The 13,324-nt window shown below is 38.0% G+C and overlaps 1 protein-coding gene across 1 annotated transcript in view; it reads right to left on the reverse strand.

The window, feature by feature from the left end:
- Positions 1-1,569: 1,569 nt before the first annotated feature.
- LOC144664983 (uncharacterized) overlaps positions 1,570-13,324 on the reverse strand; it is a 12,839-nt gene continuing 1,084 nt past the window's right edge. Inside the window, exons 2-12 of the mRNA XM_078526177.1 lie at positions 10,912-11,791; positions 9,928-10,217; positions 8,904-9,218; positions 7,487-7,642; positions 5,877-6,279; positions 4,729-4,866; positions 3,738-3,883; positions 3,250-3,330; positions 2,969-3,020; positions 2,367-2,509; positions 1,570-1,880 (exon numbers count right to left, since the gene is read on the reverse strand). Coding sequence (XP_078382303.1) covers positions 1,656-1,880; positions 2,367-2,509; positions 2,969-3,020; positions 3,250-3,330; positions 3,738-3,883; positions 4,729-4,866; positions 5,877-6,279; positions 7,487-7,642; positions 8,904-9,218; positions 9,928-10,217; positions 10,912-11,791 — 2,829 coding nt within the window. The 3' untranslated portion in view covers positions 1,570-1,655. The remainder of the gene's footprint in view (positions 1,881-2,366; positions 2,510-2,968; positions 3,021-3,249; positions 3,331-3,737; positions 3,884-4,728; positions 4,867-5,876; positions 6,280-7,486; positions 7,643-8,903; positions 9,219-9,927; positions 10,218-10,911; positions 11,792-13,324) is intronic.

Genomic DNA, 13,324 nt, shown 5'->3' on the forward strand with positions numbered 1-13,324 from the left:
ATCCTTGAAGTAAGATCGCCGTGTACCAGGAGCTTGTGACGAGGATACGATTCCGTAAGCAAGTGGTTGCTCTACCGAGCTAAGTCCCCCATATTTTAGTCATATTTCAGTGAATTTTTAGTGCGTTCCAGTTAAAGTTCAGAAGTCGTTCAAACACACACAGCCCAAGAAAAAACGTATCGTCACATAATATGGCAATCCAGGATAAAAGATAAAACGTTCTGAGGGGTCATAAAATAAAAAGAAGACTAAAAAATTACATTTTTTCTTGAAATGTCAAAGCTTGAAAGAATGAGTTCCTCGTTTTGTTTTTTTTGCAGCAAATATGGTGTGATTACCTTTTCTAAAATCGTACAATGTGAAGCAATCCGTTAGTACAGCATTCCCCTACTCTTCAAGCCCCAACACTGCTGTATTACTTTTATTCCCACAACAATAAAGCAACCGGAAAACAAATTCTAACAATTCGTAACCTAAATGTCGACTTTGAGGCTTAAAGTGTTCAACAAAATGTACTGGCAAACCATTAGCGGACAAACATTGGGAAGACTTTGCAATTCATTTCATTGTCGAGATCTTCAATACCCTGGTTCTTTATCTTAAACCGAAAATTAAACTTCGACAAAGAGATAGAGCAGTGTAGTAAAACCAAAACCAAAGTAATTACTCTGGCCAATCACAAAGGACACAGACAATCTAGTCAGCCAATCAAAACTCGCAAATACATGTCGCAGGCACGAAGTGCAGGGAAAACGTGCGTGAGCGAGTCACCATTGGTTTTGCTATTACTTCTGATTGGCTAAGAAGGTGGCGCGAGATTTTTAAACCAATCACTAAGCGTAGTGATGCAAAACCGGTTCTTAAAGCAAACGCAAATTACTTTCGACACTCAAGTGAAAACCTCTCTAAGCAAGAGCACAGACTACATCTTTACAAAAGAATCTACAAACAATGTGGCATGTTACCAGTCTTGAATATGGATTTACAGCACATTTCCCATGCATTTTAAAGAAATTATCAACTACGAAGACACGGAATCAACCTTCACAATATCTTTCTCGTAACCTGTTTCCCTTTATTCCTTCTTTTTTTAGTGTATTTAACAATTTATAACAGAATAAGTCCATGTACTGTTGTTAATACATTATATTATTTATATCATTCATTCTGTCAATACCATGATGGCACACCATGCTTGGACCAGCTATTAAATACAGTTGTTGGATTTAAACTGTCTACAACCAGTTATAATAATTAATACACAAGCAAACAAAACATTCAGCTAAGGAGTATGTTGAGTGTCTAAGTTATTTTAAAAGTCAGATCAAAACAATCTGATCTGTTGTACATTTCCTTTTCTTTTCTAAAACATATTTGGGGATGTGTTGAAAAGCCTTGCATAAAAAGGCATTCGAGCTAAGGAGAATCCACACTGATGACTTCAGTAATGTGCCCCACTTTTGGCCGTTGCCTCTGGTTGAATCATATGGATTTTGACAAATCAGAAAAGCATCCCGGGTGGAGGAACAATTATGCTTTCTTTATTCAATTGGTTCTCCCACCTCCTCAGTTCTATCTCAGTCACGTGAAAAACACATCAAAGCCCAAAAAGAGCAACTGCGATCTAAGTTTAATGTTTATATCCCAGCAGTTATCTACAAACTTTGATTTAGTTTTTGTGCCAAGGCTGCCCTATGCACTTCAGATGATAAACTGTTGATTGAATGCTTCAACTGCTCACTGACGTCACTGTTTGATACTGAAGGCCTGGACACCAAGTCCAGCGCCAGAACAAACAGCTGATCAATACAGTCAACAGGTACAAAGGTCATCACGTGACAGACATGTGCAAACACCAATGCTGTTGCTGCCGCATCAGTCTGAAATGAAACCAGGTCCATTAGTATACATGTGGTTCTCGATAAACTTCATAACTACCATGCTTTGATCAATGTGTAATACACCACCAGCCGGGATAGAACAGCTCCTACACATTACTGTCTCAAATTCGAGCCCTGAAGTCTCTTCGTTTCTCCCTTTTTGCAGGCACAAGTCTTTTGACTTGTGCCTTGTGACACAAGCTGTGAAGCACAGAAGTGTTATTTGGGTAAAAAAAAACTAATTCACGTTGAGATTCCCACCTATCTCTTTAAGATTTACATCTTAACTTTTTATATCAAACCTTTAAGAATAAAATTCATATTTAATGCAAAAATGATCAGTGAGATAACAGTTTTTCCACTGCTGTTAACGTTAATGATAACCACAACTTCTAGTTCTTGAGTGTTTAAGTTCTTACGAGAAGGCATTCGATTAAGACAGGAAAATAATAGATACATAAGAACAAAAAAATCCTTAACACTTACCATTTCATCCACGATTTCCTTGATAGCTGTGATGTAATGTCTGATGACATAAACCCACACATGTGGGGTGGCCCATGCAGCACACAAAGGGCTGTGAAAAACTTCTAACGTGTCTAATAATAAGGCTGAGAGTTGATAGACATCTGGAAGATACAACAATCGATTACTGTTTAGCTGAAATGTGAACTTGAACTCTCAACAAGCTCCTTTACTATTAGATTTCATTTAACTTCACAACGTCAGCTGTAAAACTGAGGAAACTAGGGAATATCTAGGGGTTTTTCATGTTAATACATGCATAAAAACAATATCTTTTGTGCCATAGTTTTAATGAGCCCCCTGAATTTTTGAAGCGTTCCTTTAGTTTGGCCTAGTGTGGTAATTGGTTGTGCAATAAAACGTTTCTCTCGGAATTTAGCATCCAGTGTCAGAATCCAGAAATCGTAAAAGCAAAAACAAAAACAAAACAATGTGTTAATTTGTTTTAGATTTTTTAAGTTTTACTTTTGACAGTCAATCAAAACTTAGCTAAAAAGAAACAAAGGGGTAAGGGGAAGCAAACAGCTATAGTTTCTAACCTGTTTTTCTTTCGAATCACTCACCTTGACTACCATCCTGTGTCTGGAGGCAAGGAACACTTTCTGTGGAGCCAGCCTGTTTGAGCAAACAATGAACTTCAGTTATGAAAATTAATTTGAGATACAACTAGCAATGATCACATGAGCAGGAGGAGTTCAAATCAACCAGCCCCTCCCGTGTATTTTAGATAAAAACTCCTTTAAATTCCGCTGGGTGATGTTCAAGTTTTGAATAAGGAGTAAACAAACCAACTTAAAATAATGAGCAAGGAATCCGTAACAAATAGCTGTTTAGAAAGGAGCACCTGTAAGATACTTTGCTTGACAAGATGCCGACACATCTCAAGAACTCGTTTCCACTCTTTCCAGATACAATGAGGAAGAATCTGTAACAATGAATACAAAACAAGGTTACTTATAACTTGGTAATTTTTGATTTAGGGTTAAGAGGAAATTGCCAACCTGTAGTAAGGGGAATTTTGTTTGCATTTGACAGTAAGATGCAGATCCTGCCAAGCTTCCACAGTTTATCAAAATGCTTGAGCGAAGGCCGATTGGTAAACGACAATGGAACTGCTGTGCAGCAGACTCACTGTTTCAGCCATGTTTTGGCTTATACAAATCCTCCCTGATACTTTTCATGTACAGAAAAGTAAGACCAATATATACCGGTACTTGCTGACAGGGCTTTTTAACAAGCAAAATAACCTTCTTGGCTGATCACGAGAAAGATGAAAATAGCATCTGCATACTGATTTATTTTTGTTATTTTTCAGTGCGTGAGTCATTTTACCTGTGCTAAGCTAGTCACTACACTACTTCTAATGTCTTGAAAGCCACTAATTAGTTTGTTTGGGATGAGACTTTCCAGAATCCATTTCAGGGTTGAGTCAGATACACGACAGTATTCAAACAGCACTGTAAACACATCTTCTGTGCCTGGGAAACGAAGAAAACATTACAGTAAGGGCACATTCTTGTAGATAAAAGATGCATACAAATTAGTTTTTAAAATAGCATTCCTAAATTGGTCAGGTTGTCCTAACAGCTTGCTGGCAACCATTAGTACCGGTACTTGTGGGTGGAGTGAGATGCTATGAGAGTCAGAGAACCCAGGAACGTGATGCAATAAGCCTGGCCAGTACCGATCCTAGAAAGTTCAATCTAACCCTGGTGAAAAACCTTGCAGGACCTTTTGAGTTTTTCATGGGCCTGACAAAGATTCTTAAAAATAAGTGTTGTTCAAGAATCCTTGGAGGATCTATGTACAACCCCAGACAATACTGTTGGGAAGGTCGCCAGTTTGTGCTCCCCCTCCCCCTTTTTTGTTTTTTTTTTTTTTTTTTTTTTTTTGGGGGGGGGGGGGCCCCTTTTTTTTTTTTTAAGCCCCCCCGGTAGATCTCATAGATCCTTGATGTGATGAAGATCTTATAGATATATTGGCGAAAATCTTTGCAAGATCACTGAAGATCCTTGAAGACCTTTGGCAAGATCCTTAAAGAACCTTGAAGGTCTTTCAATTATCCTCAGTAAGATCCTCAAAAATCCTTGTGAAGATCTTCAAAGATCCTTGAACAATGTTTACCTGGAAGAGTCCAGTTTGCTGACCATCAGGGCATTAAACTCCATCTACAATAATGATGATGATGATGATGATGATGATGATGATGGTAAAATTTTAACAGCACCATTTCCCATTGGTTCAATGGTGCTTTACAGAAAATGAATTTAAAAACAACACCTACTATTCAAAATAAAATAAGACAGGAAATGTAGTGAGTTACCATAGATCAAGCCTTTATCTGCCATCCACTTTCCTCCAGACTCTTCGCACACAGACAACAAACAGCCAGGAATAGACAACTTGTACCTGATGTCAGCTGCACTGAAGAGGTGCTCCAAATGAAGAGGAATAGTCCAGTCTGTTGACAGAAAGGTATACCGTAGAATTTCGGTTATAAGCCCTGGGCTTATACAACTTCGTAAGGGGTTTTGGGTGGGCTTATAAACGGAGGGGCTTATATCTGGGAGGGCTTATAAGCGGAATGAAAAAAACGTTTCGAAAAGAGCCACGGGAGTTTTGATCGAAATACGTTTTTAAGTTAAAAACGCATAATGAAGCAACATTTAGCCCTGTTCAGTACTGTCATCCGGTAGAGGGGGGCTTATATCCGGGGGGGCTTATAATCGGATGTATTTTTTTGTTCCAAGTAGATGGGCCTATACCCGGGGGGGCTTATAACCGGAATTTTACGGTATTAGAAATGATAGATCTCTACATCTTAGAAAAAAATTAGAACCATCATTAATGGCCACATCTCTACAGCAGTCAGGATTTTTATCTCTGACTGTGCTGATCCATTATCTTTACACTTATCAACCCTTCTTTTGCTCTGGCCTGGCTGCTTAAAAGAGGCTCAACTGTATAAAATTGTTATAGAAACTTCTATTTGGCAATATTATATTTAACCTGTGGACCATGTATTTTTACGGGTTGTTGACTAAAAAAAAATTGCTTGTCGGCATGTTGGAAGAACACAAGAAAACAATTGAAAGTCACAATTTACCAACTTTTCAAGTGTTCTTACTTCTACCAACATTCCAAGTGGTTTATTGAGCTGATGATGTGTATGGTGTGGTTCTAAAACTGCCTTGTTTCCACATGTCTCAAGGAAAAGAAAACTTATGGTATCATGTTGGCCACGTTGTTACATCTCATATGGTATTCAGTGCCGTGCAGTAGCTCTCTACCCAGCCTCTACCCATACTTACTATTGTTCGTGTTTTGTGGCAAAAACTTGAGGCTTTGATTTGACAACATTCCTTGAAATAGCTGTAAATGAAGGTGTTTTTACTGCAATAATAAGTTCACCACATTTAAGTCAGTTATGATCACGAATTTCAAAATTTACAATTACAGAACTATAATTACCAAATCCACCCTTCATTCTTTTGAACAGCCACTCTACACCCATGGCTAATGTTGGGTTTGTCTTGAGAACTTCCAAACACATCTTGATCTCACTGTCCAAAGCTTTGAGCACCAGTTCTCTGAGCTCTTCCATCTCTGACAGAGAGTGCACTGGGGCCATACCATCCCAAAATACATTGCATTCATTCAGCAGCTCGCACAGGCAATGGATGATGGGTAACACATGTTTCTTGAGGAAGGGAAGTTGAACTGAGATGGACGTCATGACTGATTCCATCAAGGTATTGTGAAGCTTGAGGGCAAGGACTGTGGGAATATCTCCTTGCATGTTATTGTTGTTCAAGAATGGTAACACAATGGCCTCTGTGAACTCCTGGACACTGAGCAGCTGTGTGGGACTTGTCTGTACAAAAAGGGATAGAAACACAGGAACAAATTAGTAACTGAAACTTGAATGGAAATATAATCATTTTTCATTCACTTATCAGGTAATTGTGAAGAACAGCTCCCCAAAAAACCTGTTGGTCTTCTGTTGGCCGACTGTTGATTGTCTGTCGGGCAGAATGTTGGTTGTTTGTTGGCCGTCTGTCAGTTATGAAAGCCGGTCTTCACAATTACCCATTTTCAAGTCTAAACAGCTAAATTCTATACAAGAGGATCTGGAATGTTTCCTGAAATTATCTACAAATTCGATTAATTTTACTCATAGAATAACTTGTTTTTTTCTGCTTTTCTCCCTTTTTACCGTACTTTTTCTTTTTCAATTTTCTATTAGTGAATTTGAAAATTTGAAAACATCCCTCCATAGCAGTGATAGATTGTTAACTGTACTCTATGTCTCATACCTATCAAGTTTGATCTCCTTTTACTTCTTTGTCAAGGATTGCGTAAGTACTGAAAGTGTTATTTCAATATTCAGAGCGCAACTTGAGCACATGCAGTTGTATCTCAAAGAAACAGTAGTAAAACGCCTTAAAGCTAGGCTAAAAAAAGTTGTAAACACACAGCTGCGCACTATTGGGTCAAGACTTAAGAAATTGGAGTAAAAATTTGACAATCAAGAAGCAAGACAAGACTTTCAACTTACATGTACCACAGGGAGCAGAGGAGCCAAATTCAACCATTGTAAATCAACAGTGTACTTACAGTCAAATGCGGCAGCCTTTCGAGTTTTCTCCTGTTGTCTGTGATACAACCCGATTAAAATGTTCGATCTATTTCGTATCAATACATTATCTGATCTTTTTGTTATGCGACGGTTACCGGTAAACCAGCAGGAATCCTGTTGCGCTTGGCGTAGCCGCAGGCTTAATTACCGTGGACGCCACAAAATCGTTATGCAGATTTCTTCTCGGCACTTTGTGCCTTGCTCGGAAAGCTTCGCTTTCCATTCGTTGCCCTTCAGGCAATGAATTAATGACACCTGCTGCGATAACGAAGAATTAAAAGAGACCCGCTGGCTTTACCGTTGCGTAAACAAAAAGATCTGATAACGTATGACAAGCACTATGAAATAGATCAAATTTTTTAATATTTACAAAGGTCGAATTTGGCTCCTCTGCTCCCTGTGCATGTACCTTTGATCAGAACTGTAACAACAGTGTACTTACAGTCAACATGACAGCCACCAAGTTCAGCAGATTGTTCTCCTGTTGTCTTGACGATACACCCACTGTGACTAAAATGAGTGCTTGGCAAAGTAATGTTTTCGAGGAATCTGATTCATCATATCTTAACTGGCACAGTGCAGGAAACTTTTGCAACACCTAGAGTATTAATACATAACCATCACAATCATAAGGAATAATAATTATTTTACTTAAGCAAGAAATAGTGAGGGAAGTGCATTTTTGTTGTCTCATTGCTACATTTTTTTTAAAATTTTACTGCATGTGGTGGACTTCAGATCAATAGTTCTGGGTTTTTGCCTGCTGTGGATTAAGCCTTTTATCCAGTGGAGAGGAGGCTGAAACCAAGATTATAAGCTCTGGCAGTATGGAAAATTTTGACCTGAGTACAAGCTCAACAACATACACTATATTCACAGTTATGCAAGGTCCTTGACTACTGAACGTGTTACCTGTTTATTTTCCTTGAGAGAATATGCTTTAAAATCAAGTTAATTGTTTCCTTAGGTGTTCAGCCACTCTGCCCTCATTCTCAGCTGTCTACTTGAAATTGTTTCAGGAACTGGTCAAAATGGATAAGTCATGCTTTGTTTGTTGAACTTATTTTCAAACAAAATGACCTAATTATAAGCTTGTGCCTGACAGAATCAGTTTAACTGATCCACTCCAATCTTGAACTTTTTGTCCATCCATATTGATTTATAGGTTTCTAGCATTCTTTCAAACCATTACCAGTAATTTGAAGTGTTGTTCTATTTGACTATTTCACAATATCATAGAATCACCAAAAATGACATAACCAAGTAGCCTGATCACTAAGCTACTTGGAAAACGTTTTTCTGCATAACTAACTGAAGATTATTTTTACGACTGAATTTTTAATTCAGGAAGTATAGTGGCTAGCCTGGTCACTCACATGGTCCATCATCTGTAAACTTTTGTTTGCAACTCCACTGACCAGCGGATATAATAGTAGAAAAAGTGAAGCAAGAAGGCTTTTTTTTGTTGTATAAAGGCGCCCTTTTAAATTTAAAAGGTTTTGACAAGAAAAACAAGAAGCAAAGAAACAAAATGTGGCTGATAATTACGTGAATAAAGTGATCGAACGCCAAAAAAGTGGACATTGAGAGCCATTAATCGATCGATAACTTTCATGTCTATCTTTTGAGCTAGCATTGTACATGAAGGAGCATTCGAAAACTAAATCGGGTTTCATGGTTCCTTATTTCTGCTTTTTTAATTGCATCAAAAAAATGTTTGAATCACCTGCTGCTCATATATATTCAAGGTATGAAAACCAAACGTCAAACTTGGTGAAAAAAAAATTCAGTCGTGACTCGAAGAGCTCTTTAATTCTCACTTCTTTCACTTGCTAGGGATCATAAAGTTAACAACTTACAGAGCAGATAGTCTTTGTGTGTCCTGCACTTTTTACTCCTTCCTGCAATGCCTTGTTAAGGGTGAGTGGTGCTGATATTAGCAGAGCTGTTGTCAAATCTGTTACAGACGACTGAAGCTGATCTTCACTGCTAAGTTTATTAAAGGTCATAACAAGCTGCTGCTGAAATGTCGCCCTCTCCTCTTCCATGAACCAAGGGTGAAACAATATGGAATCATTTCCAGGAGATTCTAATGTGCGACTCATGAAGAAAGCATACTCTATGATCTTTTCCTGAGCAGAGCAAGGCAAACTGGAGTGTAAAGTCAACAAAATCTGAAAATGAATTGAAAACCACATTGAAAAGCTTACTTCCAGTCCTTGTAGTAATACAAACTGTTTTACTGCACAATGACAAAGAGTTTGGTATAAATTTTTTAAGACCTCTCTGAGTGACCAGTTCTTTTTCTTTTTTATTTGACCAACCATCATCATATGCGAAGTGTGAAAGTAGCACACTTTGAAATAAAATTTCCTGACTTTGAAAACAAAAAACTAAAAGTTCCCTGACTAGATACTAGTCACTTCTACATTTTAAAATTGGATCAAGTGACCTGAATGTCGAGCCCTGGCCAAGGGTTATTGTGTTGTGTTCTTGGGAAGATAATTTAGTTTCACAGTGCCTCTCTCCACCCAAGTGTATAAATGGGTCCTACCAAATTTAATGCTTGTGGACAACCTTGTAATAGAGAAGCATCCCATCCAAAGTTGCTTCATGCCAAGGAATAAAGAGAGCTCCTGCCAGATAAGCCACTAGGCTCAAATACAAAATTGATGCTTTACACACATAAAGAATTAAAATAAACACCTTATCTGACATTGGCTTTGTAATGTATTTTTGTTTATAAGGGGTTTTTTTGGAATTTTTTTTTTTTTTGGGTTTTTGGGGTTTTTTTTTTTGCTTTTTGTAAAAAAAAAAAAATTTTTTAATTAAGGGGGTGGATAAGTCTACAGTGTACACATGGTGTATTCACATTTAGTTTACCTCTTTTATATCCCTATAAACTGCGTCACTGGGCTTGTCATCAGAACAAAGACACTGTCTTTGCATGTAGATAATGTCAATCATTTTAAGAGCATGTTGAATGTCACTTATCTCAACTGCATGATTCTTCATACATTCCAGCCAATCAGATGCTCCATGAAATTCCTCTGCACTCAGCAACCAATCAAAACACTCCTTATAACCTTCTAATCTGCCATTAACTCTTTGCAAGTAGAAATGGAACTGTTCCTCTGAAGTTTCTGGCTGAAACAGTAACAAATCCACAGATCCTGAAATAAAAATGAACAGATGAGAAGTTAAAACCTTAACATCCTATAACCAACCATAAGCCAGGTACAATCAAAGGCTTAAAAAATTGGCAGTTGCCTAGATACCACTGGTGATAAGAAACAGACCAAGGCCACAGTTTGATTGCCCAACATGCAACTACAATACAAAAGAGCTCCAATGTAGTGTAAAGTACAAAGTTAAAATAAAGCTCTCTACTTACTTGTACTTACCCAGAAAGCTGAATAATTAAAATTATCACTGATAACAAAGCAGTTTCCGATTGAGTGTTGTAAAACCAAAGAAATTTGTTTATTTTAATTATTTTTTTTTTTTTTTTTTTTTTTTTTTTTTTTTTTTTTTTTTTTTTTTTTTTTTTGTAAAACCAAAGGCAAAGTAATTACTCTGGCCATTCACAAAGGACATAAACAATCCAGTGAACCAAACAAAATGCGAAGCAAATACATGTAGCTGCTACGAAGCACAGGAAAACATGCATGGGTGAGAGACATTTGGTTTTGGCTTTAGTTTTGATTGGCTGAGAAAGTGGCGCAATTTTTAAACTAAACCAATCACCAAGTGTAGTAATGCAAAACCAAAGCAAATGCAAATTACTTTCGACACTCAAGTGAAAACTGCTAATGTATTACTTGAAGGAACATTTTGAAACATGAAAGATATTACATTTTTGCTCACCAACTGGAGAACTGAATTCCTCTTTAAGGCAACTCTCTTCAAAATCGGTCAACTCTCCTTTTTTAAAGCCTTCAATCCACATATGCTCTCTCTCTGTCGCATGCTTTTCGACATACTGTGACAGACCATGCTGTAGCCTTGAAGCTTGTTCCTGCAGCTTGTTGTCAGTGGAGTTAGAAACTAGCAAGCAGGCAAAAGCATAAAGTTTTGTGAACCACTTGTGCAAAGGATGCCATGAACTTGAGTCCACCTCGCCAACACTACTGTTAGATGAGTCATTTGCAGTCCAGTGTGATGTTTGTCTCCAATCATCTATAATCACTTGACATAAAAAATCAATACAAGCTGCACATTCTGCAAAAATGACAAGATCTGACATTCTCTTCTGTTGTTCAGGAACCTCTGCATTCTCTCTGTGTTCTGAATTCACACAAGATGTTCTTTCTACAAGTTCACCTTCTTTTACAGAGTACAGGCAATGTTTACAAGAATCAGAATTTTGTAGCCACCAGTGTCCAGAATTAATCTTCCAATCCTCTTTTGTGCACTGTTTTCTGAAGTTTAAATCAACAACATCTATAACAGTGAAGTCGACAACATTTTTAATGATATCAAGCTGTGCTTCTGGCCAGCTGATAAAATCTTTTGTAAGGCTTGCTACACCTTCCAGCAACAGTAATGAGCAAGACTTGCTGCCAGATGGATCACACAGGATGTCATCCTGGTTGTCAGATGCCAAATGGTGAATTCCTGTCATTAACAAAGATTTAAAAAGACAGAGAAAAAGAGACAGATCTTTGAAGTTGGGATCTTGAGTAAGGCTCTTAATGACATCCTCCAGAAGTGATGTTATATTTTCCACGCCAAGGGCATAGAGACACTGTAATAACAAAAATAATGCTCAGATATAATGAAATGTAGGTTTTACCCTACATTAAAGGTGTATCAGAGGTTCTTTGCCGCTGCCTACAACAACAAGGCATTCGCACAGTTTTTAAATCTGACACAACTCTTCGATCTCACTTAGTGAGACCGAAAGACGCCCTAGAACCAGGTAAACAAGACGGTGTTGTTTACAAAATTCCATGTGAATGTGGCAAAGTATATATAGGTGAAACAGGGAGAGCGATGCAAGACAGGATAAAAGAACAGGACAGAGACATACGGCTTGCTCATACACAAACCTCCGCAGTTTCGGAGCATGCAAAAGAAACGGGGCATTTTCCTTTATGGAATCAAGTCAAGTTTATCGATCATGACCCTCACCAATACACACGCAGGGTCAAAGAGGCTATCCAACTAAGACTTTATCCTAATAAATTCAATAAGAAAACCAGGGATTAGGAAGGAAAACGGGCAAATGAGCCCATGGCCCCTGTCATTGGAAAGTTATGGGCCATTTATAAAAAGTTTGGGCCATTTGGGTAAATAAATGGGCCAGAAAAAAATTCAACAAAGGTTACATAATTCTTTATTGCTTGTATTTTACACTGGTTCAAGCAAAGTGTAAATGCAAAGTCACAGATCTTATAGAGCTAATAAAAATTACATAAGTACTGCGTAACTTACACAAATGAAATTATACAGGTTTAACGTTATTCCATCAAAACTAACAATATCATTGAGATAAAACTATAGATTCTGAACTGGAACTGAAATTTTCGCCCCTCAGAACTAGAATGCTTGGAAGATACACTTTGATCATGAGTCGTTTCACCAGACCTTCGTTTTCATCATTGTTTACAGAATCACGATTCTGCTCAGTTGTGGCGGACTTGGCGTTCATGGTGGAAAATGTCGACAATTTTCTCTAAGAGCTGTCCAATTTTAACACTTTTTTGGGAGGCATGTTAACTTAAAACAAATGAGGCTAACAACAGATGCAAATAAATTCAAAGCGGCCTATTAGAATGACGATACAGACGAAAACACGAAAGCCTCGAGCGAGAGCCTCGTTTGCAAGCAAAGTCCGGGTTGAGGATCTGGGAACAAAAATAATGCGAACGCGAATGAAAGAGTCGAAAAGAGCGAAGGCACCGTGGGTTTTCGCTTGTTTATTCGTGATTAAACTGAAAATTTTACACATTAAAATCCTTTTCACAAAGGAGTGTATATTTTACTAGCTGTTTGGCGGCTTGGGCGCATCACAGGCCCGGTAAGTACTTTTTTAATGCGCCATTTCGTAGCTTTATACGCCATATGCGCATGGCGCATGTCCTTCCTAATCCCTGAAAAACACAACAGCCATTCAACTACAAAGCGGACCTCTGAGGGAACATCATCTGTTAGTCGGAATAATAATGAGGATTGAAATGCGACAATCACAGTGAACCAAAATGCATAAATAGCGATGCGTAAACAATCGACCTCATCGCCTGATGAAGACTAGCAGTATTGCAGTCGAAACGTTGCG

This window comes from Oculina patagonica, chromosome 1, assembly GCF_052425735.1.
Source record: "Oculina patagonica isolate OP01 chromosome 1, crgOcupat, whole genome shotgun sequence".
Classification (NCBI taxonomy): domain Eukaryota; kingdom Metazoa; phylum Cnidaria; class Anthozoa; order Scleractinia; family Oculinidae; genus Oculina; species Oculina patagonica.